This window comes from Schistocerca cancellata, chromosome 3 (assembly GCF_023864275.1).
Source record: "Schistocerca cancellata isolate TAMUIC-IGC-003103 chromosome 3, iqSchCanc2.1, whole genome shotgun sequence".
NCBI classification, from domain to species: domain Eukaryota; kingdom Metazoa; phylum Arthropoda; class Insecta; order Orthoptera; family Acrididae; genus Schistocerca; species Schistocerca cancellata.
The window spans coordinates 168,231,617-168,256,761 of NC_064628.1; the positions used below are offsets into that span (position 1 = coordinate 168,231,617).

Below are 25,145 nucleotides of genomic sequence, written 5' to 3' on the forward strand. Positions count from 1 at the left end.
CCAACTGGTCATTGGAGCACAGGTTAGAATTTATGTGTGGCTACTTAGAGAATGAACCAGGTGTAAGAATGCGATCGGTCATTCACGATTGTCACAGTGAAGGAGATTTTTATCATGCCTTCCTCTCAGCATATTGGTCTCAAGCTACACAAGACTGAGTAAAACATAGCATCATAATGATGAAACACTTCGAACAATCTGAATTTTCCAGTCTTGTGAAATATTTTGAAGACATGTTGCACAAGAATCAATACCTGTCAAACCCATACAGCCCCTCAGAACTCATCCGCATTTGCTTAATCAAACTGCCTGAACATTTACGACATATTATTTTAGCAGGACGTTGCAAAGACGACATTGAAGCTTTTCAGGGACTGTTACAAGAATTAGAAATTGACACAGACAGTCGCGGGATGCGAAAACGGGAAAACAATCACTACAGGTCACATCCGTCACAATTCCGTGACGACAGAAACGATAACTGGACATGACAAGGCTATTCTCACCACACAAATCGTGACCAAAATAGACACCACCCGTATGACAACCATTGGCAGAGTAGTCATAATTACAGGGAAAGATCACCTCTCCGCAGTAATGACTATCACAGAGACAATCAGAGAAACAGACAATATGGAAACCAAAATAATTATTATCAAGGGAGACAGAATAACTTTAGACGCAACGGTCCAGCGCGCAGTTATGATTCAGGGAGAAATTCTCCACCACGTGACAGACAAGAAAGAAACTATGTAAACTACCGACAAAACGACAGACCTGAATTCCATCAGAACTGGCGAGCTTTAAACAGCGCTGGGCCCTCTCGGCAAGGCGAATTTGTGGAAGTTAGGCCTCCTAATCCCAGTAACTACATGCGCCAACAAAGAAACAGACAATGACTCACACCGCAGGCAGCCGCGTGCGCCGGCTGGCTCAGGGAAAAATAACATAGACGCTAACCTTGAGCAAAATTCCCGTATTCTTTACGGACGAATACCGCATGATAATTGCATTCAAGTTGAAACTCTGTGTACTAGGAAGAGTAAAGGTTTACACCACATTTCACATGTAAAACCGTTTATTGAAAGATAATCTGCTTTTTAACTTAGTCTTTGCAATTTTCACTTCACGCTACTTGTACAATTTGTCACACTGAGAAACTGTTAACATGCAACAATGTTTGAAGTTAAATATCCAGTCAAGAATCAAGAGAACGTATTCAAACAGAAATTACGAATGCATTGTTATTGCGAACAAATGACACAGTGGTTAGTTAATGTGACAGCTACACGATTATATCACGACGTTACTAATGTGTGACACAATTTACATTGTTGCTTTTGCGGGGTATCTGTTTTATATCTGCACAGTTTTTCTGTATTATTCTGGAAAACAAAACATGTTTTAGTAGTAACTTTTGTGGTATAGCTACAATGTGACAGCCTTTTCTGTAGCACAACAATACGTTACAGCACAGTACTTTCTTCATCACGGCAATAAGCGTAATAACTAAGAAATCTATACGCAAAGCATTTCACTTTTGTTTATCATGAGGTAAGTACATTGGCTTCTGCTGAACTTAGCTTTCGGAGGACGATAACTACGACACTCCCACAGAGATTATCTTACAGCAAGATGCACATTTAGCGCTACAGGACATGTATTTGAGTGATTAATTTTGTACTTAAAACATTTATTTTTAAAGATTTTTGAATTACAAAGAAAATTTTACGTGATACATTTCATTCCATTGCTGTAATCTGTAACACCTGAGGGTATAATTACATTAAACCTCAGGGGGGTACACGCCTGCTTTGTGTACCATGTGTTTGGCAAGCACAAGGAGCCCTAGCTAATATGGTATTTGCTTATACAACTGTACACATGGGTACCATATTTCTCTAACACATAAATTACACAGCTATCTGATCATTTAACTGAGAGAGACAAACTTTTTTACTACGGCAGGGACAGATGTTTATGTAATTACACCGTTGGATTACTTCACACTTAAGAAATTGTATTTTGTCTGTACTTTGTGAACTGTTCATATTTTTTTCAGAACCATTGTGATACTATGAGAGCTTTGAATGATGTATTTGGTATGAGATCATGATATTTAAGGTATATTTGAGGAAGATGACACTTTTGACATGAGCAGAGAATTTTTTTAGGTTTTGACATTATTGCAGAAAGCTACGACGTTTTTGGGATTTGACTGAGGTGTTATGATGTTATTTTTACGACGACGATGTGTATTATGGTGTTGAGGTATGTTTATGATTAATAAGCTGAGAGTCGTACTTTAAGAGTTATGAAATGTGTGTAAATGCGTGAATGTATCGCAATGCCGGCGAAAATTTTTTGGTCACTGTTATATTCATAGGATTTTGTTTCTACACATTGGCAACGTAAATTCTCGACCTGTGAAATATTTTTATGAGACTGTCACTGTAGCAGAAACTGCTGTCGTAAATATTTCCGTAAGAAAGTTAAGTGACCACCTGCACGTGCGTCGGCGGCACACAGACACCTGGAGAACAAGCCATTAGGGTGTGCCTTTCCAGAAGCACAGGTAGAAAAAGAAAAGGGGAGGCCATTATCCTCGCTATTGACATTTCCTTGTTGAAAGCATACTGTGGAGCTCGTAATTTATGATATTTACTGAAATGCATAATGAAATGACGAGAAATATTTTTACATCTGCACACCTGATTATGACAAGCGTCTTTCTCTAGAATTGAGGGAATTTTTACTGCGTTATGAAATGCCATATGGCTAATGAATGATGTTTCATGCCGTCCTTTGTACATATTTGCTCATTTTCTTTAATACCTAGTTTCTAGCTGCACTGCAGCATTGGTTAAAATAAAATTTAATATATGTACTAATATCGTTATTTTATGCCTACAGATCCAGTTAATAAGAAATTTATGATCTACTTCCAAGAAAATGAGGGCACATAAATAGACAGTTCCCTTCACAGGAATTGCATAAATAATTTCTTTACCATTTGGTAACTTATCTGTTAGTGTAAGTTCTCGTGATGCATCACTTTAGTGTTAAGATGTGACATAGGTATTAAACATGGCGATTTTTACTGTAATATTTTTTCTGCTTGAGGTTTGTCATGTATAGATATAAGTTAATACTTCTGCTGCTGCTGTTTGCCAGGCATAGTGCTACTGAATTTTAAATTGTGTTACTCTGTTAAGCTAGTTTTACTATTGATTTATTTTTATTGTTGCTGCACATTGGCACATATTAATTGTAATGCTGCATTGCTTGGTAATTTAGATTTACTGTAGCTTGCTTTGCAATTTTCCATTTTTCTTGCATTGCTGTTGGTGTTAATTTGTTATGTGCTGCTGCATTGCCTCGTCCCTTAGTTTAGCATCTGAGCTCAGTAGATTTAAGTTAGCTTAAGAGGAGTAGACTATATAAGAAACTAACTATGATGAATTTATAAGAAATGCATTGAGAAGCTATCAGAAAATGGTCTGGCAAAAAAAAAAAAAGGATACTGTACAGTGGAAAAAAACTATTTTTGACAGAGGATGTGAACAGAATACAGAAAGCAGACTTAGATAGGACTTTTTGGGAATAATGATGAACGAAGGGAGATCTCCATGCAAAATACTGCAGTAAAACAAACCCTGTCCTTTCCTTTTGTGTCATCCCTCTATATGTTTGTGTACCCTTGTGTATTTGTGTTCTTCCTGTCTTTATATGTTTATCTGATAAGAATTATGTTGTAGAATTTTTCTAATACTCAGCTACATTCACTATGATGAGGAATACTGTTATCCTCAAATATACTTTGCATTAATAATATGGTATTTTCTTTGTAAAGATGTTTAGACATTATGTATTCTGTTTTGTTTTAATGCTCATGTGTAAAGTTGATGTTTCAAAAGTTATTCTGATCTTTTATGGATGTACTCATGTCATAATTCCTGTAACACTGATGTATATGTTATTTCTATCCTTTTGTAAAGCCTGTGCTACAAATGTTATCTGTATTGTTATGTTTTAATGATGTATTTTGTACCTTTGTAATTGTATTCTCATGTTATAAAATTGTAATTGACAGCAGTTCATCAAATTAAGTAACTTGTAAGTTCCATTTCACTGCACACGTTTCTGTTGGTCATAGTATATGGACAATATGTGAGAAGCAGAGGCTGTTAGTGTTTGCACGTGTGTTGATAATTCAGCAAGGGACTGGATAACAGCATTGCTGGTTCTAAGGACAATTCCAAAAAAATTGTGAGTGTACAAGTGGTGGTTTATGGACTTGCTATATTCTCCGCAAGACTCTTCGATGGTGAATGTGCACCTGCACAGTCGCAACAGATGGCTGCTGACCGTCTCTACAAGGACTACAGTGGGTCTACACCTATGATGACTCACCAATACCATTATTTCTACAAGGACTACAGTGGGTCTGCGTCTTTGATGACCCACCAATACCATTATTTCTACAAGGACTACAGTGGGTCTACACCTTTGCTGACTCACCAATACAATTATTTCTACAAGGACTACAGTGGGTCTGCGCCTCTGGTGGCTTGCCAATACTCTCTACCAGGACTACAGTGGGTCTGCTCTGTGATGACCTACCTACCAATATTCATCAACTTCGACTGACTCTGCTGTGGGTTTGCTCTGTTGTGGCCCATTACCTGTCAGCATGTCAAGAGTCAGCACTGTCTTTCCGTTGGAAGGACAACACTACTTCTTCAAGACTGCATGGAAATCCACTACTTCTGCGTGCAATTTTTTTTACTAATGAGACTTTGTGAAGAAAGAAAAAACTGTAATTACTATTATGATGAATGATCAGGACTGTCTTTATGGACTGTGAGAAAATTTTAGCTTTTGACCAACATTGTATAAATAAGTGTGTGCATTTGATATCTTTGTTATTGTAATTATGAAAATTTTTTTCAAATCATTATTGGCCACTGCCCAAAAATATTTTGTAAAATTTTTTTGTGGGGAGCATGGGGGCTATGTAAGTAGGCTGTTTATGTTTTCTTTATGTAAGTAGGCTGTTTATGTTTTCTTTATGTAAGTAGGCTGTTTAGGTTCTTATATTGGTAACGCCGCCGCCACGTAGCGCTCTCTGTATGAAAATCACTGGCTGTGCTGTGTGCAGCCTGTGGCTAGTTTGCATTGTTGTCTGCCATTGTAGTGTTGGGCAGCGGCAGCTGGATAGCGCGTAGCGTTGGGCAGTTAGAGGTGAGCCGCCAGCAGTGGTGGATGTGAGGAGAGAGATGGCGGAGTTTTGAAATTACATATATTATGACTTTTGATGATATTAAGGTAAATACAGTGTTTGTTCTCTATTAAAATCTTTCATTTGCTAACTATCCCTATTAGTAGTTAGTGCCTTCAGTAGTTTGAATCTTTTATTTAGCTGGCAGTAGTGGCGCTCACTGTATTGCAGTAGTTCCAGTAATGAAGATTTTTGTGAGGTAAGTTATTTGTGAAAGGTATATTTTAATGTTACTCAGGGCCATTCCTTTGCAGGGATCTTTGATAGTCAGATTGCGTTGCGCTAAAAACATTGTGTGTCAGTTTAAGAACAGTCTTGTATAAATGTTCTAAAGGGGACGTTTCAGCTGGCAAAAGTGAGATAGGTCGGTAATTTGATGGAATTTCTTTGTCCCCTTTCTTGTGAAGAGGTATAACTTCAGCATATTTAAGCGAGTCTGGGAATGTTCCTGTGATCAGTGATTGATTACACAGATAACTTAAGATATGACTAAGCGCACATGAATACTCTTTTATTAACTTTGTTGATATGTTATCATAACCACTAGAATGCTTTGATTTCAAGGACTTTATGATGGATTCTATTTCTTTGGGTGAAGTAAGTGTCAATTCCATTTTACTGAGATTGCTTGTGTGCACTGGTCTCAGATATTATGGGTGGTTTCATGTCATTGTAAGAATTTAGTGTTTAACTTTTTAACCTGGTCCCGAACATTTTTTTAAATTTGCCATGTTTATTACCGATGATGTATCTTTTCCTGGAGGGGCCCTACAAAGCTCAAAAGGAGACAATCACAGGGTCCCAGGTTCGATTCCTGGCCAGGTTGGGGGTTTTCACTGCCTGGGGCTGAGTGTTTGCGTTGTCGCCATTATTTCATCATCAAGCTCATCATTAGTGACTGGGGCTAGATAGGACTGTGAAAAATATTGGACGGTGAAAGTAGTGGGACTCTGTACGGGCTCTGATGACCTCGCACTTGAGCGCCTCACAAACTAAACATCATCATCATCAAAAGGTGACAGAATATTCTCACTGAAAACATCCTCATTAAGATATAAGCCTGTATTCTTATGTATTTCTTAGTTATATGCTTCTAATATATAAGGAAATAGCGCTTCCCAATCGTTGTGATCACTTGACATAGCAACTCGCCATTTTTCCTATCTTACGGTGGACTCTGATCTTGTCTGCTCGTCTTTGAGTGTAATGCACTGGTCCTGAATATCTTAAGGCGTAATAACTGGCAGAACTGTTTAATTAAATCCCACCATAATATTCATTCCTATGTCTGTTATCACTGTCTCCAGTGTTGGTTAACCATCACTTGTGGCACTGTTTCTGTTTGTTGATTGTGTATTGCTATCATAGACACCAAACGTGAGAAATTATGAATTATTTTGAGCATATAACAGTTTCCTGCTGATGTATAAGCGAATGGTCCGAGTTTGTAGATAGCTAACACCTGAAGCGGTTTATCTGCCTCTGGTAACCACTGCCTTGTAATCTTTAGGTGAATGAGTTCTGCTCTTGAATAGCAAGGGACAACTTTTGGTGTAATCGTCGACATCTTATTTGTCTGTTATCCACCAGTAAATTTGAACAATTCTGCATTCCATAGCAGAGTACCAACCGTGTCGGACGACAATTGAATCATGAGCGTGACTCAACAATTCGTTTCGCAATATTGTTGGTACCACTATTCATAACCCATATCTAGTCTTCGTTTACAGCAACCCCACCTTTTGTGCTGAACTGCAGCTGCCTACCGCACCACTGACCATCTCGGCAGCAATTTGTGCTTCTCTCCATTTTTCCATCCCAACACTATCCACGGTTTGCATTTTGTGACTGAGACTATTCGTGATTTACCTGGTCGGTGTTTACCTGAAAATCGAATTCACTCAGTGCTAACGCCATCGAATTAAATAACTAGTAACCATTTAAATGCTGCATTATCAACAAATAACAGCATATAGAAGTTTTTTGTATATTAGAACTAGCACTTCCGTTTCAGTAGTTTAAACTATTTTTCTCCACCTTAACAAGTCATCGCAATGCACTTGCTATTAAATGGGGTTTTCCGTTTATCTCCTGTCTTAAAATGCAGAACAAGGGAAAACTGCTGCTGTTACACTGCAGCACAGACCGCTTTTGGTAACCTAGAAAAGTGAGAACTGGAGTACTAGTCACTAAATCTTGTAGTTTCAGAAATGCTCTTTCACAATCAGAAGACCATTGGAATTTTATTCCTTTCTTCAAGGACTATGTGAGGGTTATTGCAATTTCAGAGAATTTTGGAATATATTTTCTATAAAAGTTGGCTATACTTTGATATTACTGCAGCTCCTTCTCTGTAGTTGGTACTGGGAAATTTTTTATCGCGTCGCCAAGTTGTAGATCGAAGCGTGTACCATTCTGGCCAAAAATATGGCTCAGTTAAAAGACTTTCGTAATACAAAATTGCATTTTTACGAGCTATGTTAATGGTGCTGCACGTAAATGGTCAAATATTGCGCCTTAACACAATATAGGCACCTGGGCGTCCTTGGAGGGCACAACTGTATCGTCTAGACCATATACTGCTTTGGTTTTCATCCTCGTAATACACCATCTAACAGGTGTTGGAAGGTTTCTCGAGAGTGTTTTAGCCCAAAAGCCTTGTGATGACATTGATAATTACCGGACGGAGTTGAGAATATGGTTTTCAGACGATCTTCATGTGTTACCTCTAATTGACCGTACCCACTTCGCAGATCCACAGTTGTAAAATAACATCAATGGGCTGGATTATCAAAAATCTCTTTCATGTTAGGCATAGGGTTAGCATGTGTAACTGTTTTCTGGTTCAAATATACAGGGTGATCATACGAGGGTTGAATGAAAAGTAATGCCTCCACCTTCGTTAACTGGGTTTGGATGGGAATATATTAATAAATCAAACGCAGAAATAATCCTTAGAATGTGATCTTTAATTGCCAATATTCACTTATCCACGTAACCGCCAGCCAAATGGATACATTTCTGCCAACTATGAACCACAGTCTCACAGTTCTCTCAACATCTTCATCAGAAGCGTAATGATATTCCCACAGATCGTCTTTCATTATCGGGAACAGATGGAAGTCAAACAGTGCTAAATCTGGACTGTATGGAGGATGCCATATGGTGGTGGGATTCAGTCTCTGAAGTTCTGCTGTGGTGGCAAATGAAGTGTGTGGTTTGGCATCGTCATGTTGCAGGAATACTTTTTCCTTTTCCTTTCTGACGGTACTCACGTTAACACAACCATCATAAACAGCTTTCATTCTCTGGTGAACCGCCTTTGGGGTGACACCTTCTGCTGTCAACAATTCAATGACTGCACGTTGCTTAAATCTAATTGACTGACCGTTTGTGCATGGTTCCATACTTTACACTGTTACAACACAATGATAAGGCTTGCCCGCATCTCGTGGTCGTGCGGTAGCGTTCTCGCTTTCCACGCCCGGGTTCCCGGGTTCGATTCCCGGCGGGGTCAGGGATTTTCTCTGCCTCGTGATGGCTGGGTGTTGTGTGCTGTCCTTAGGTTAGTTAGGTTTAAGTAGTTCTAAGTTCTAGGGGACTGATGACCATCGATGTTAAGTCCCATAGTGCTCAGAGCTATTTAATGATAAGGCTTCCCGCCAAAAGGAGCTGCAGAGAAGAGTCTACGGAACAAGCCAGAACCTGCCGCATACCAATGCTTCCAACTGTTGAAGAGTTACGAAGGTTGAGGCATTATTTTTCAGTCAACCCTTGTAATTAAAGTTAAACTTTCAAAACGCTGTAGAATTAAACCACTGATCAGAATGACATCAAATTGCAACGGAATATTATCGGAGAAGGGGGAAAACGTACGGCAGAAGAAAAAGAACAGCGTGAAAAATAGATCACTAGGTGGGGCCGTATGTGTCAGAATATGTAAATGAAAACACCTGTCATGCGTACGACCCACTGAAGTTGGAATAAACACGCAGGTACATGTAAGGCTCTATTACAAGAATGATGACTGTGTGTCGCTCTGCAGAAGTTCCGGACACTGAAGGGTTTGAAAAAAGATGTTGGTCCGATGACTACCGAGGGGTTGGAGAAAATGATTCGGAAATTCCAGAAGACGCGTTCTTTTAGTGTGCAAGCCACAGCAATGCAGGAGGAGACGAGTGGTGTGCAAACGTGTAGTGCACGGAGAATTGCCCGAACATTGGACATACCCGTGAGCATAGTGCGTAAAATCCTACGGAACATCCTTCTTTGCTATCTATTCAAAATTACCCATGTGCACGAGTTGCTTCCTGTTGACCTGCCAGCAAAAGAGACCTTTGTTTTAGAATTTGTTGCTCACATGGAAGTGGACAATGATTGGCCTTGGAGGATTTTGTGGACAAACGAAGCCCACTTCCATCTGACAGGATAGGTCAATACACAGAATTGTCGAACACAGGCAACGGAAAATCCACACGCAAATCAACCAACACCACTTCATTATGGAAAGGTCACTGTGTGGTGCGGGTTTACGGCATCATTTACAATAGGGACATATTTTTCGAAGACACAGGTAGTTCCTGTCCTGTTACCTGTACCGTCACTGGTAAGAGCTATGAGTGTCTTTTGCGTATCCATGTCATTCCAGCTCTCCAACAGTGTGGATGTGTGGATAGGATCATTTTAATGCAAGATGGCGCACGTCCGCACATTGCAAATCCAGTTAAGCAACTGCTGAAGCGCTGTTTCAGAAATGCTAGAATTATCAGCCGCCATTTCCCTACAGCCTGGCCGTCCCGATCACCAGATCTTAATCCGTGTGACTTCTGGTTGTGGGGCATCTGAAAGATGTTGTGTTCAGTGTTCCGACTGCAAACTTAGCTGCATTGAAGGCACGCATTGCGCAACACATTCTGAACGTGACCCCGGAAGCACTTGGATCAGTTGTGGATGCTATTTCCCGATTTCAGCTTGTTGCAGAAAACGGTGGACAGCATATTGAACACGTTTTGCGCCAGCCACACCGAAATTAATAATCCGATTTGATTTTCATTGATGATTTTTATGCGGTTTTCGGCCTCAGGATAGTTAAAAACCGATTTTTCCCATCGTATGTAATATGATCTTGCCTTGGCGAATGGGCTTACGGGCTTACGTAACTAACAATATCGCACCTGTACACCCGTGCATCCTGAGTAGAACAGTTTGTTTAACGTCAAACTTACACCTTAGGCGTTGTTGTATTATTCATTTGTCATTTGCAGTCAACATGCCATCTATTGCTAGATTTTGTAACTATTTATTTTTCTTCTGCCATACGTTTTCCACCTTCTCCGATAATATTCCGTTGCAATTTGACGTCATTTTGATTAGTCATGTTACTTCTACACCGGTTTGAAAGTTTAACTTTAATTATAATCACACTGTATATAGTCACTACAACGTGTAAATGTTTTGCGCCAGTCACTCCTAAATTAATAATCCGATTTGATTTTCATTGATGATTTTTATGCGGTTTTCGGCCTCAGGATAGTTAAAAACCGATTTTTCCCATCGTATGTGATATGACCTTGCCTTGGCGAATGGGCTTACGGGCTTACGTAACTAACAGTATCACACCTGTACACCCGTGCATCCTGAGTAGAACAGTTTGTTTAAAGTCAAACTTACACCTTAGGCGTTGTTGTATTATTCATTTGTCATTTGCAGTCAACATGCCATCTGATAATGTCTTTGGAGCAATGATAACCCATGCAGACCACAGACTATTGTTCTCTTCTATGATAACATCGTAAATTTCTTGATTTATAAACTCTCCTACGACTGTTTACAAATGGTGTGGAGTCTGCGTACTTCTCTGTAGACAGTCAACCCACTCTCATTTGGAGTAAGATAGAAAGCGAGTGGTTTGGCAGGTAATGGTCCAGGAGGATCAAGTAACACCATGTATTCTTCCAATAGTCTCTCCATTTACACCTTCTCCTATCTGTCTTCAATTGATACTTTCTTAATGAGTATGGTTATTTGACAGACTGTCCTAGCGTTGCATGGACTAGTTTGAAATTCCTGTTTAACTCACCCTGATCCAGTGCTTCCAGGTTGGCTATCAGAGTGCCAAATGTTTGTTTCCCCTCTTTAGAATTAAAATTATCATTGGTGACAGACACAACAATGCTTCCATTAATTTCCTGTATGTAGAACAACTACATGTAAAATATTGTGCTTTTTCTGACTTTTCAATCTCAAGCAAAGGTTCAGTACAGATAAGAACAAGCAGATCAGGCATTACGTCACGCCAGATTCATTTTGCAGTGGTTTCGGTATTATACTCCGCGAATTGACTTTAAGGGATTTTGTACACAGTTTAGGTGGCCAACCCTAGCCTGGAATGATGCTATTGACAGTAATGGTTTTCTGCCCGCGAAAACGAAATGAAATGGTGTTGCGTCCAGTTCTACTATATGCCGCTCTGTCATCTCTAGCTCGATGCACAACAAGGAAATCTAAATCGGGTATGATTTCGTAGCCTCTGCCAATCATAGGGAGGACTTCTGCATTAACCCAGACATTTGTTCCCCCGTCCACCCCCCCCCCCCCCAACCCTCAACGCACCCCCGCCCTCTGTGAATCCACTGAACAGAGTGCACCAACATGATACCCACCCCTATGATGCTTAATCTCCAGTGAAGTGGGTTTATTTGTACATTTCCTGTCGCTGTTTCCACACAGAGGTGACATGTGATAACCTTCACTGGAAACGTTGTACGATGGACACACCGCACCCTGACTCACTCAGCAGGGAGTACAACTTTGTCGCCACTTTTCCTGTCTCTGTAAACTATTATTACTGCGGTTACGTTCACAATGTCTTAAATGTGTACATATTTGTCACTGTTGTCCCTTGCACTTATGCGTCATATGCCCTGCATGACTACATCTAAAACTTTTGTATCTGTATTAAATGTCACTTTATCTTCCCGTATTTTTATGACATCAGCTTCACCCAGTGCTGTCGCGCTTTCTATTGCTTCATTCACAGCCTTTGTAAATCCATACGAACAATACATGACATTTCATGTGCTAACCCCTTAGAAAAGCATCAAGTGCTCTCAGTTTGGCTTTCTGTAATATGCGTGTGTAAGTGTTCTCGTCCTGAGTGAGGTGATATCTAATGATATTAATTTCATGAATTCGGTCTGCAAAATTCTCGACCAAACCCTGTGTTTCTCAAGTATCCCGTTAAATTGCACACAGTAACATCTTCTTGTATTTTTCCCTCTATTTCTCCACTAACCCTTCGCTCGAATCATCAAATGACTGTGTTTCTCTTAATTTCCAGTGCACGTTAAATATGCCGTAGCGTCTCCAACAAACTTTAGTTAAGCAAGTGTAAATAATAGCTCATTATTCCAGTTTCTCAAACTGGTAGATGTACCTATATTATATACCGAGAAACACGAAGCAATCTTCCCCTGATTCCCCAGATAATAGAGTGACAATAAAGCGCTGCTAGTATCATAGGTTCATTAAGATATGACCATTCCCTCCTTTCCTTCCTTAGCTGGCGTAAATCTGCCTGCAACTGAGCTACTCTAGCTGTTCAATGAGGAATAGAACACATTTGTATTCAGATGACAGGTTGGATTTATTCAGAATTCCAATACACCATATTCTTCCCATCTATTTCGGTTACAAGATCCTGTTCTTCAACATAGTTTCCGTCAAGTGAGATGACCTAATGCCTCCTTACTGACAGGGCCTGTATGTCCACATGGTACCACTCTAGAAAGTTGGCGTCGGAGCTCCATCAATAAAATCCCCATCATTCACGTACTCCTCCCCATGGGTGCTTCCTTCATTGGGCCAAACAGGCGGAAGGTGCGAGATCCCGGCTGTAGCGTGGATGAGGAATAACGGTCCAATGAAGTCTTGCGAGCTCCTCTCGGGGGCACAGAATTGTGTGAGGTTTAGCGTTGCCTTGGGGAAGAAGAAGAAGTTCGTTTGCATTTTTGTGGCGATGAACATGCTGATGTCGTTTTATCAGTTCCCTGAGAGAGCATCATGCTGTAGCAAACAGAATATCCCTTCAGAATCCCAAAAGACCGTGGCCGTGGTTTTACCAGTTGAGGGTGTGGCTACCAACTTTTTCTGTGGAGCATAGGTGGTATGATGCCACTCCACGGATTGCCGTTTTGTTTCAGATTCGAAATGATGAACCCATGTTTCATCGCTTCTGATGATGTTCAACAAATAATTGTTGCGATCAGCCTCGGAACGCGCAAGCAATCCCGCACAGATGCTCGTGCATTCCTCTTTATTTTCTTCTGTTAAGCAGCTAGTAAAACAGGAGGCATACACCTTTGAGTACCTCAATTGTTAGACGAGTGTGTCACCACGACCAACAGAGACGTCTGGTTGACAAGAGAGGTATTTGATTGTAATCCGTCGATTACCTCGAATGAGAGTGTCCAGACGTTCCAACATTGCAGGAGTTATAGCTGTGTGCGGGAGGCTGGCACACGGGAGATGGGACAGATTTGTGCGGCCTCATAGAAATGGAAATGACCGTATGGCATTTTGGGCTGGGAGTACCCATTCGGAGAAGCTTGGCCGCCGAGGGCAAGTACTTATTGCATTCGATGCCACATTGGGTGACTTGAGCGTCGGAGATGGGGATGAAATTATGATGAGGACAACACAACACCCAGTGCCTGAGCGGAGAAAATCTCCTGCCTCAGCCGGGAATCGAACCCGGGCCCCTTGGCGTGGCATTCCGCCGCGCTGACCACTCAGCTAACGGGGGCGGACGGCGTCGTAGAGATGATGAGAGACGACTAGTCATACTCATCGTGCTTTTTTTCACTGTCAGGTCTCTGTAGACATTCTGCAAGTACCTCTGAATATGTGTGATGCACTGGTTACACGGCAAAAGAAACTCAATGACAGCTCACAGCTTGGACCGCACCTCCGTTAAGGACGCCATTTTGAAAGCTACGTATAGCATCGCCAACTATCAGAAGTTCATGAAACAACAGGCGTTAAAGCAGGAATATTCGATGATGTCCCACAACAAATTACGCTTTGTTTCAACCGAAATTGGCCGAGAAAAAGTATCGCGTCACTTATTGAACGTCTCTCGTGCTTGATCTATCACATGCTGAATCGCACTCTGACCTAGTACGTTTTTAGCCATATTGCTGCTTACTACCTCCATAACTGAACAGAATATTCAGAACATAAAAAAGAAGAAAGAATACGGAACACAACCGTACATGCCCAAAAGAACCCTAAAATAGGCACATACTGAAACTGCCGGGTACGATTTTCCTGTTGCCGAACCATGGCATTAGCTGCTTTCTTCTAGTTGTCGTCCGTGTTCAGCAGAACTTCTGACACCAACTGTAATGTGGTTTCTCAAATGGCTGCGTGTGGGCGGCAATTCTCTGTCGAAGATGGATATAGATGCGGCAGAAGAAGGGGATTCGTCGATACCCCTTTACTGCTGTTTGTTAGGCAATTCTTTGTTGAAGATGGATATAGGTGTGGCAGAAGAAGGGCGTTGGTCGATACCTCTTTACTGCGGTTTGTTGGATTCGCCGGCCGCTGAGGCCGAGCGGATCTAGGCCATTCAGTCCGGAACGATGCGGCTGCTAAGGTCGCAGGTTCGAATCCTGCTTCAGGCATGGATGTGTGTGATGTCCTTAGGTTAGTTAGCTTTTAAGTAGTTCTAAGGTCTAGGGGACTGATGACCTCAGAAGTTAAGTCCCATAGTGCTCAGAGCCATTTGAACCATTTGCAACATGGTTGGCCTGGCGAACACTGTTGTCACTGTGAACACGTCAGGCTGCGATGTCCGATCCATGGAGAGGAAGTAGTCCAGAGATACATTACCAGATGCAGAGCTGACTGGAACATCCACGTCATAGACCCGTGCAGGGGTCAGGATGTTGGGCTGCCTGATCTCGCAGACGATCGGTCGCCAACAGCAATTTTGCAGCAGCAGCAGTAGCAGTACGGTACCGACTAGCGCAGGCTGAACGTCATACTAGTGCACAGCTGTTCGATAACGACGTGCTTATCCGCCCATGGGGGAGAGGGGGGGGGAGGGGAGAGGGGAGGGGTGGGGAGGGGTAGGGTGGAGGGGGAGGGGGAGGAGGAGTGGTTGAAATGTAGTTACTCTGGGTTGCCCCTTTGTCTTGGTGCTCTCCTTCAGCTCTGACCTCTACTGTGGTTTATCACATTACATAGTGTGTATCTAGTTGTCTTTCCCCTAGCACTGAGCAATAATAAGTACTGCAACTCAGTACAGGATAAATTATAGCTGGCCCTATACAGCGCGAGGTAAATATCAACAGAGAAACCTGATAGACTGACAGTCTAACTTTCCTAGAAAAGGAAAACCTTTATTCTGACTGCAGTTCCATAAGCTGTGGTTAAGGCAGTCTTAGCCATGTCCATTCTTGTACAATAATGCCCAGCAGACTCTTAGCACAGATGAGAAAAGAAGAGGAAAATGTTCAATGGTGTTCTGAGTTTAGAAATGTTTTAACGTACCAAGCCACTCTTTCGTGGGTATGTAGTAATCGCTAGGTAAATGTCACAACTGTGTATTTTGTGAATTTTTGTGGTATTTCTCTGTTACGTATAGGTTAAACGTCATTCGCGGCTTGTCTGATGTCCGTCACACTGATATTTGCCTACTGGGAAGAACTTAGACGTCATTCGCGATTTATCTGATGTCTGCTACGCAACCGCGCTTTGTGCTATTCTACTGTTTTAATGCAGCAAAAGTCAGAGATCTAGACAGAATGCCTTGGTACGTTGTCCCTTCCATGTTTTACATTGCCCATCCTTATTTTTTCAAAAATTTACGTGGTACTACCGTGGTAGTGAAAAATTTAGGTTAATTCTTTCCAAACGAATGCAGCTTTCTGATTATCTGTAGGGTCAAAAAGAAAATTTCGTCTCCAGCGCTGACAGTGTTGAGCGTCAATAGACGAAGTTCAAGAATTTTGTATAACACTCTATAGAGATATATAATTACCGACAAAAGTTTTGAGGGACCGACAGCTGTGTTGGGAAACTGCACATTTAATCGCAGCGAAAGCTTCACAGTCAATGAACGAAATCAAAACGGTCTTAAGGATCGAAATGCGTGAAGCGTTCAAACGAATTCGAAAATACGCAAATCGAAAAAAGTTTTGCATCACCTCGGTTCCGAGATTTCAGGAATCTGCACAGAAAATTGGAGAAGACATCAACATAAAAATTTCTGTACACACTGGTACCTATAACTCCCAGTAGCACATCCTCTTGCATTGATTCATGCCTGTATTCGTCGTGCCATACTATCCACAAGTTCATCAAGGCACTGTTGGTCCAGATTGTCCCACTCCTCAACGGCGATTCGGCGTAGATCCCTCAGAGTGGTTGGTGGGTCACATAGTGCATAAACAATCCTTTTCAATCTATGCCAAGCATGTTAGATAGGGTTCATGACTGGAGAACATGCTGTCCTCTCTAGTCGAGCGATGTCACTATTCTGAAAGAAGTCATTCACAATATGTGCACGATAGAGGCGCGAAATCTCGTCCAAGAAAACGAATGCCTCGCCAATATGCTGCCGATATAGTTTGCTGATATGGCATTCACATATCGTACAGCCGTTGCGATACTTTGCATGACCACCAGCGGCGTACGTCGGCCCCACATAATGCTACCCCAAAACACCAGAGAACCTCCACCTTGCTACATTCGCTGGACAGTGTGTCTAAGGCGTTTAGCCTGACCGGGTTGCATCCAAACACGTCTCCGACAATTGTCTGGTTGAAAGCACATTCGACCTTATCGGTGAATAGAACGTAATGCCAATCTTTAGCAACGGCATGTTGTTGGGCAAATCTGTACCGAGCTGCATGGTGTCGTGGTTGCAAAGATGGACTTAGCCATGTCTGACACTTCACTCTTTTTCACATTTGTCAGACATCAGCAAAAACACCCTGTGAGTGCGTTAGTGGCACCAGAATAAATGAACTGGGGTTAGGAGTGAAACCTTATTCTATGACAGAGCACATCGGTGTTTAGCTGTACACAATCTGTTTAATTCCTGAATTACTGTCAAAGAAGTACATGAGTTTACATAGATTGTGACATGACACTTTCACGACAGTTGTCAAGATAACACTTTACCTCCTGTTTAGTAGAAATAACACTGAACACAACAATATCAAATTTCTGAAGAATGATCTCTACAAGATTTTTCTTACTTATACACCTTGAAGTTTGCCAATATTATGACAAATCATCCAATTCCGGTTCTAAGTTCGGTATTATTTAGGATGACAATTAAGTCTACGGAGGATGGTTAGTTTTTGTGACAAGATGAGCAAAAGATTACCCAAGGTCGCTAGAGTTCACAGTGGACGCCAACTCGTGAAGCAACAAGTTTATGCCTCTGCCAACGGCATTTATCTTTTAGCTGCAATGTGCTGTCGGCTGCATTGCTGCTCTCGCCATCTGAAAATCCTATAGAAAGCTAATCAAAATCTTTTCTGATTTTATCAGCTGAAACTCTCCTATGTTTCTAGTTAGGCGAGAAAACATGTTCTCATCCCTAGTCTGTAAAATATGGCGATATACACATGCATAGATGGTGCAGCGTTTTTACTTCAATGCCCTCCCAGGTCTTGCAAGAACAATTAACTATGTGGCTGTTTCGTTTCTCTGCTATTGGAGCCAACGACTCTTCAGCTTATTTATAGCTGAATTTCAACCAAAGTGAACATAGGATTCACACAAATTTCCTCTTTTGGCGTCATATAGAGTGTGATGGGCCCTGTTCTACACTTGACGCTGGTTCAGAGGAGAGTTCCCTAAGTTGTCGGTCTTATGTCTTTCGAAGCAAACTATTCTCCACCTGTGTCCTTTCATGCTTCACGTCACGGCTTTTTTAAACCAATGGGAGCATTCCTTTCATCCTGTGGAAACTACCTCTGCCAATCGCAAAGGGTCTACCTTTAAACTTCGTCGAAATATCACCCCTTTCTACTCCTTCCGAGTTTATTTCAGACAATCGGACATTTTGTGCCCACTCCTGACACCTAAACGTTGTACATCATGAGTGTACCACGAGAATTTCACATGATCAACTGCATCGCTAGACTATTTTCATCAATCGGGAAATTCCACAACAGAGTTTTCTATAGGATTTCTCCATCGCAAGCAGTGCTGCGCCGCTACCTGCTCCCCTCGATGTACCGCCTAGTGAGTTCCTTGTCCCTCTCGCCGCAGGTCACCAAACCCTTTTAGAAGAGTTCCATTGTACTGGGGCCGTGACGGCGCTATTCGTGTCTGTTCCCAAACAAAAACGTTTCTTCCAGCAGCTTTATTCAGCTTTTGCTCTTTAACATGCAGGATTTGGGTTCGGTGTGTTAAAACCGCCAAATCGAATGTCATTCCTTTGCATTACGTACTGTAGATTTTGACAGGCAAATCTGCCCATTATTGCCAAAGTATGTCAGGTGAAATTTTCATCTACTTGTTATTATGTATAAAATCTCATGTAAGGTGCGAAATTGATAATCATTCAAGCTGGCACCTTACACACTGACGACAGGAGTGAAGTTGCGCATCATCCAGCCTATTGTGCACAGTTTGAGTCATATCACAGCGTCCTGTGGCTGCACAAAAAGCATTATTCAACATGGTGGCGTGCTGTCAGGGTTCCTCCTTTCCATAATCCGTAGGTAGCGGTCATCCACTGCAGTAGTAGCCCTTGGGCGGCCTGAGCAAGGTGTCTCATGGACAGTTCCTGTCTCTCTGTATCTCCTCCATATCCGAAGAACATCGCTTTGGTTCACTCCGAGACGTCTGGACACCTTCCTTATTGAGAGCCCTTCCTAGTAGAAAGAAACAATGCGGACGCGATCGAACCGCGGTATTGACTGTCTAGGCATGGTTGAACTACAGACAACACGAGCCATGTACCTCCTTCCTGGTGGAATGACTGGAACTGATCAGTTGTCAGACGCCCTGTGTCTAATAAGCACTGCTCATGCATGGTTGTTTACATCTCTTGGCAGGTTTAGTGACATCTATGAACAGTCAAAGGGACTATGTCTGTGATAAAATATTCACAGTCCACGTCTATCTTCAGGAGTTCTGGTAACCAGGGTGATGCAAAACCTTTTTTGATGTGTGTAAATTCCATCTACGAACCTGATAGAAAATCTTAAGAAGTTTTCGTGTTATGTTAAACCAGCTAACGAATCTAAGTCATCTCTCCAAACACTGTCACAATAACGGCATCGAAAACGAAAATGACTCAGTGAAGGCCAAAATACTAAACATCTTGTGTCAAAACTGATTACACTGTTGTTCCCCCTTTAAATCGTTGCAAGAACGTAGAAATAAGTGACCTTGGGATAAAAAAAACTGAAATCAATCCATACAGGAAAGTCCATTAGTTCTGATGAGACACCATTCTACAAAGCATATGCAAAATAACTTGTCCCTCTTTTATCAGTAGTGTACCGAAATTCAAAGGCAGAGCGAAGCGTTCCTAATGACTGAAAAAAAGCACAGGTATTTCCCGTTGTCTGTGGTCTAAATCTCTTGATGTCGGTCTGCTGTAGAATTCTATAACACATTCCTTGCTAGAATGTTACGACACTCCTGGAGACCGAATATCTCCTCTGTAGAAATCCATAGGACGCGTGACGTGTAATGATCATCATCAAGATCATCTCTCCATTGGCAAAAGATCCGGATCAGTCCCCTGGGGGAGGGGAAGCGCTGCCGAAGAGAATGTGACTATGAGGGAAAGATGGAATAGCCGACAATGGAATAACATTCTACGAGTCTGAGAATGGAATGCGAGAAGTCTTAAAGTAGTAGGAAAGGAGGAAGATCTGAGAAACGAACTCCAAAGGTTCAGTACACGTGTAGTGAGGGCCAGTGAAGTGAACTGGAAAGATGATAAGAATTTTTGGTCGGACGAATGTGTAGTAATATCAACAGTAGCATAAAATGGTTTAACATGGTTAACAAAACCGACAGAGATAGTTCAGGTATACATACCGACGTCACAGGCTGAAGATGAAGAGATACATTCCTTGTTCGTAAGTGGCTTACGGTATTTTTAATGTTCAATCTTCATCACAGATCCCAATACTTTAACCATAGGCTTCTTTCGCAAAACAGTTGCAATAAAATGTTGTCATGATACCGATTTCAAAAATACCTTCTTGGTATCGTGATTTGTCTTTCGGGGCGATCTGACTACAATGTAATCACTATTTTGCTCCTCTGTGTGAGTAATTTTACCGGTTCACAGTGTGTCAAAAGAGCATTTGGCAAATATAGCTAGCACTATATAACCCCTTACCCCTCGCTAAAATGCTTATCCAGTACGTGAACACAGGGTATATTCGTACACGGATTCGGACTGAGGACAGAGTGGCGTACGCTGAAAGTCCAGTCATTGATCACGATTCGTTATATGGAACTATTACGTTACCTATTCCGTAGTATGAGTTCACTTATCTCCCAGCGCAACTAAAAATGCTGTAGAAAATCATGCCTTTTGAGCTCAGCAGTACCGAGTGTGTTGGTAACAGCTTTAACTCATGTTCTATGTTATTATTTTCTGAATGAAAACATTGCCCATGCAGGCTGTTTTATTTTATTCTGTCTGTTTCGCACCAAACGAAATGAGTAAGGCAAGGACAACCCTTAATATCCCACAGTAATTATCAAAACTGTATTTCTTTGTAGTTTCACAGTCTGCTGGGATGAGCTACAGTTGGAAATAATTATTATGACAATTTTTTAGCATTATTTAACGTATACGTGAGACTTTGTCTGTGTTCATTTCTATATGCAAGGAAATTCTGAAACCCATAACCTAGTTCAACACTCTGTGAACTCACAATTCCTTTCCTGAAGGCCGGCCACGGTGGTCGATCGGTTCTAGGCGCTTCAGTCCGGAACCGCGCGACTGCTACGGTCGCAGGTTCGAATCCTGCCTCGGGCATGGATTTGTGTGATGTCCTTAGGTTAGCTAGGTTTAAGTAGCTCTAAGTTCTAGGGGACTGATGACCGCAGATGTTAAGTCCCATAGTGCTCCGAGCCATTTGAACCACTTTTTTCCTGAAGTCAGGGAGCACCGTATGTAACTGGTTGCTTTCGTATACGGTGCTCTGCATCTCACTGATGAACAGAAAAAGAGGAGTTTCATAAGAGGTCACTTTATGGAGGAGATTTTAGTTGTCTTAGAGATTCGTAACTGTCTAGCACTAAACATGTTATATAAGTGTACAAAAATTGACGTTTGCGATATAGGCCTGTAATTATGTATATCTGTTCTATGACCCTTTCTGAAACGCTAGTCAATTGTTTCCTGAAGATGGCCCAGTAAGCCGAAAACTAAATAGAAATAAACAAAAAACGGTACAACAGAAAACGTGCCCTTGTTATTGAACATCAAATATTTATTATGATTGTCCTTTCACCGATGAAAAGTAATGTACGCACCATCGAAAATATCGTCACACACATAAAGTAAAAGCATGAATATCTAGAGCAATTAACGTTTAGAAACTTGGAGTTCCGAAAAGAAGTTGAAATTTCTGGAGAAGTAGGCCTGTCGTACGAATAACCTTTCCGTGCTGTCACACCAACGTTTTTACCGTAAATTGCGCCGTTAGTGTTGGTAGTAATATAATTCACTTAGTTTTCAAATGCGGATATTTTATTTCGTGTTGTTCTCAGTTCCAAGACCTTCTGTATTCTCAATACGCTTTTTTAATTGACAAAGCAGCCGTCGTTCTTGTAGTGAGATTCGAAGGACACCATCAAAGAATTATTATATAGGATGTATAGGAAAAGTGTCATATATCCCTATAGTACGTAGTATTGGGAAAAAAACTAGAAAAAGTAATAAACAATTTACTTACTTTTTCGCCATCTGTCTCATTCTGATTTGTCTTCCGTCTTATAGAGAGAGGCCAGAAAGAGTCTGTAAGGGTGTTTTAGGATAAGCTTTGTTGGGGAATAACTGTGAAGAAAGTAATTGGATATGTTACATTGTTTCAGAGTTAATTAACATTGAAGTTAGGCAATAAGGTTGTTGCTCGCTCAAATTGAGGCGGCCCGGCAGAGACGATGTCGCCAAACATGTACTTTGTTGGTTTCTTAGAGCCGAACGAGAGCGCGAAACAAAAATCTAGACGTGGGACGGTAGTAAGCCAAAGTCTGAGCAGGCTCGTACACTAACTCCTACAACATAAGAACAGCTGATACTATCTGGCGGTTCGCTTGAATACACGAGTGGAGGGACTTGAGTGGCTAACTTCAATACCAATTAACTCGGAAACTGCGCAAAGCATAGAATTGTTCTCTTGACAATTATATCTCAGCACAGCCTACGTTCCAACACCCTTACAAGGTTTTCAGACTGCCCTTTATATTCATAATTAAATTTTTATGGAACCCTCAGAGCGCAAATCCTACTCGCACTCGTCCGGTTTTATTTTTTGTTTTCCCTTTTGTTGTCTTTTTAACACATTGTCAGCTGGAGAGCGATCATGAATTCATTGAGAAAAAAACCAGATATGAAGTTTTTATTGCCTTGATCGCATGTAGGTATACTGGATTAGTAGTTTCGGCAGGGCTAAGCTGCCGTCTTCAGATCTTCGGTTTAGATTGTGAAATCATGCTGGAAAGAGAGTAAAACATTAACATCGCAACAGAGTCATACACGTGCGCTGGCAGTCAATTCAGACACATGTGGCACTTCCTGATGTGTCACACATGTATGACTGTGCTGCTACGAGGACATTTATTTTTCTTAAAGGGCTTAATGTTTTACTCTCTGTGAGTCCTTTACCATGGTACAAAGACAAACGTGCGGTTTATCGTACAGCATGATTTCATACACTGTACACTGAGATTCTGAAGATGGCAGCTTATCCATGCCGGAACTAGTAATCAAGTGCACCTAAATGCGATTAAGGCTATAAAACAAACTTGAAGCTTTCTTTACACTCTGCACATCAGCTGGCGCAGTAGCCTACTCAACAAACTGCATAGCACTCTTATGAATATAGTGGGTCGCCTTACTTACTGCTCTTTACGGCTCAATGCGCGAGCACAGTGACACCTTTGAGTAATACTGACGTTGTACTTCCACAGCTGATTAATACGAATGCAAAAAAACTACCACAGCTGTTATTTTAGGTGCACATATTAACGCACTGCTGTTTTCATTCTATACCAACAGCCTCAGGTGACAGCTCCCACTTGGTCAACAGACAACGTTATTATACAGCAGGGCCGGCCAGAAATTCTGCATGCGTGTGGTGCTCCTGCGCATGTGCAACTTCCGGGTCACAGCGTGCACGCCGTAGCCGTCAGCGTTCACGTAGTGCATGTTTCTATGCACAGATGTCGCTCCTCTGTTACACAAAGTGCGTTATCGACACCTCGTATGTATATCACAACCTGGGCTGTATCTGTAAGATCTGTTGCTGTATCGAGCGCAACAGAGAAAAAACAAAGTATTTAGCCTTATTTATTAGCTGCCTGTGCAGATCGCCGGCCATAGCACTGATACGTCTTGTCACTGTTTGTTTGGATAGACTGATTTCTTGAAACCTGCTAACGTTCGTGGGACACACGAGTTCTGCAGCATCAATCAGACACCCTTTCACAAACTCCCCTTCGGAAAGTGGTTTCCCAGATTGTGAAATTCATAATGCGATTTTAAAACTTGCTCGCAGTGAAGATTTAGTGTGGTTGTCACTCTGGAAAACCGAAAACAGTACATTGTACAGCGTACAGTAAAACAGACATAAATGTAACACAAGAAACTAAGAGTTCAAGAAGTATCAGTTACTTTGACGTACAGTAAAATCGAGTTGATGTGTCTCATCCATTTTCTGAAGGACATTTAATTTTGCTTGCCGTTCTTCACTGTTGAGTACACTACACTTGTCTTTGTGATATGTATTGTAATGTCTTTCAATTGAAAACTTACGCTGGACGCCTATTATTCGGCGGCACAGCAAACACTGTGAGTTTTCACCAAAGGCTACAAAAAAGAATTGCAGTTCCCAGTCATTTTTAAACAGTATTTGCCATTTCTCAGTATTTCTCTGTTAAGGTTACGGTCACCAGGGGTAAACGAGACTGGATATGTTGCGCTCTTGCTTGTACCACAGGGAATTGAAGCCGCCGCCGTTCATTTTGGACACATGTCTAATAACAGATATCGCTGTCGCTCGCTGTCGCACACGTGCGCACATGTGCAGCACTTCCGCACGTCTGCACACTGTGCAGCGTTTGGCCGGTCCTGCTATACAATGACACCGGTCGCTTCTTAATTAATGCACCTGAAATAACAGCTGTTGCGGTTTTCTTAAGACTCATCATCGAGTACTCACCCTGAATCGCAGAGGTCCCACGGGCGGCCTGGCGTATGGCAGGTTGTAGAAGGCCAGGAAGCGGCGACCACTGCTGGACTCTTTGTGGACGCCGCGCACGGCCCCGAGCCGGGTCCTCACCACGCGCTCGCCCACGCCCGCCTTGCTCAGCGAGGCTGCCAGCAGCAGCAGCAGCAGCAGCAGCAGTGACGTCATCGAAGCGTACAGGCGCGCGGCCATCTTTCGTCTGATAAAACGGTAGCCAGCGCCACTGTGTCGTGGCGCTGAGCCGGTAACTAGGTACCTCCCACCGTGCCAACTTCTTCACGCTGCTGAAGTGCACGGCGTGTGGAGCAACCTGCGTACACTCATGAGCTAGATGTTAACGACTGATTTCCCTTTTCATGTTATATAAAGAAAATAGACAGGGAAATCTGCCGCCT

General features: G+C 41.9%; 1 protein-coding gene across 1 annotated transcript in view; it reads right to left on the reverse strand.

Moving 5' to 3' along the window:
- The window catches only part of LOC126174794 (juvenile hormone esterase-like), a 100,453-nt gene extending 75,519 nt beyond the window's left edge, over nucleotides 1-24,934 (reverse strand). Inside the window, exon 1 of the mRNA XM_049921164.1 lies at nucleotides 24,724-24,934. Coding sequence (XP_049777121.1) covers nucleotides 24,724-24,918 — 195 coding nt within the window. The 5' untranslated portion in view covers nucleotides 24,919-24,934. The remainder of the gene's footprint in view (nucleotides 1-24,723) is intronic.
- Between the last annotated feature and the right edge of the window lie 211 nt (nucleotides 24,935-25,145).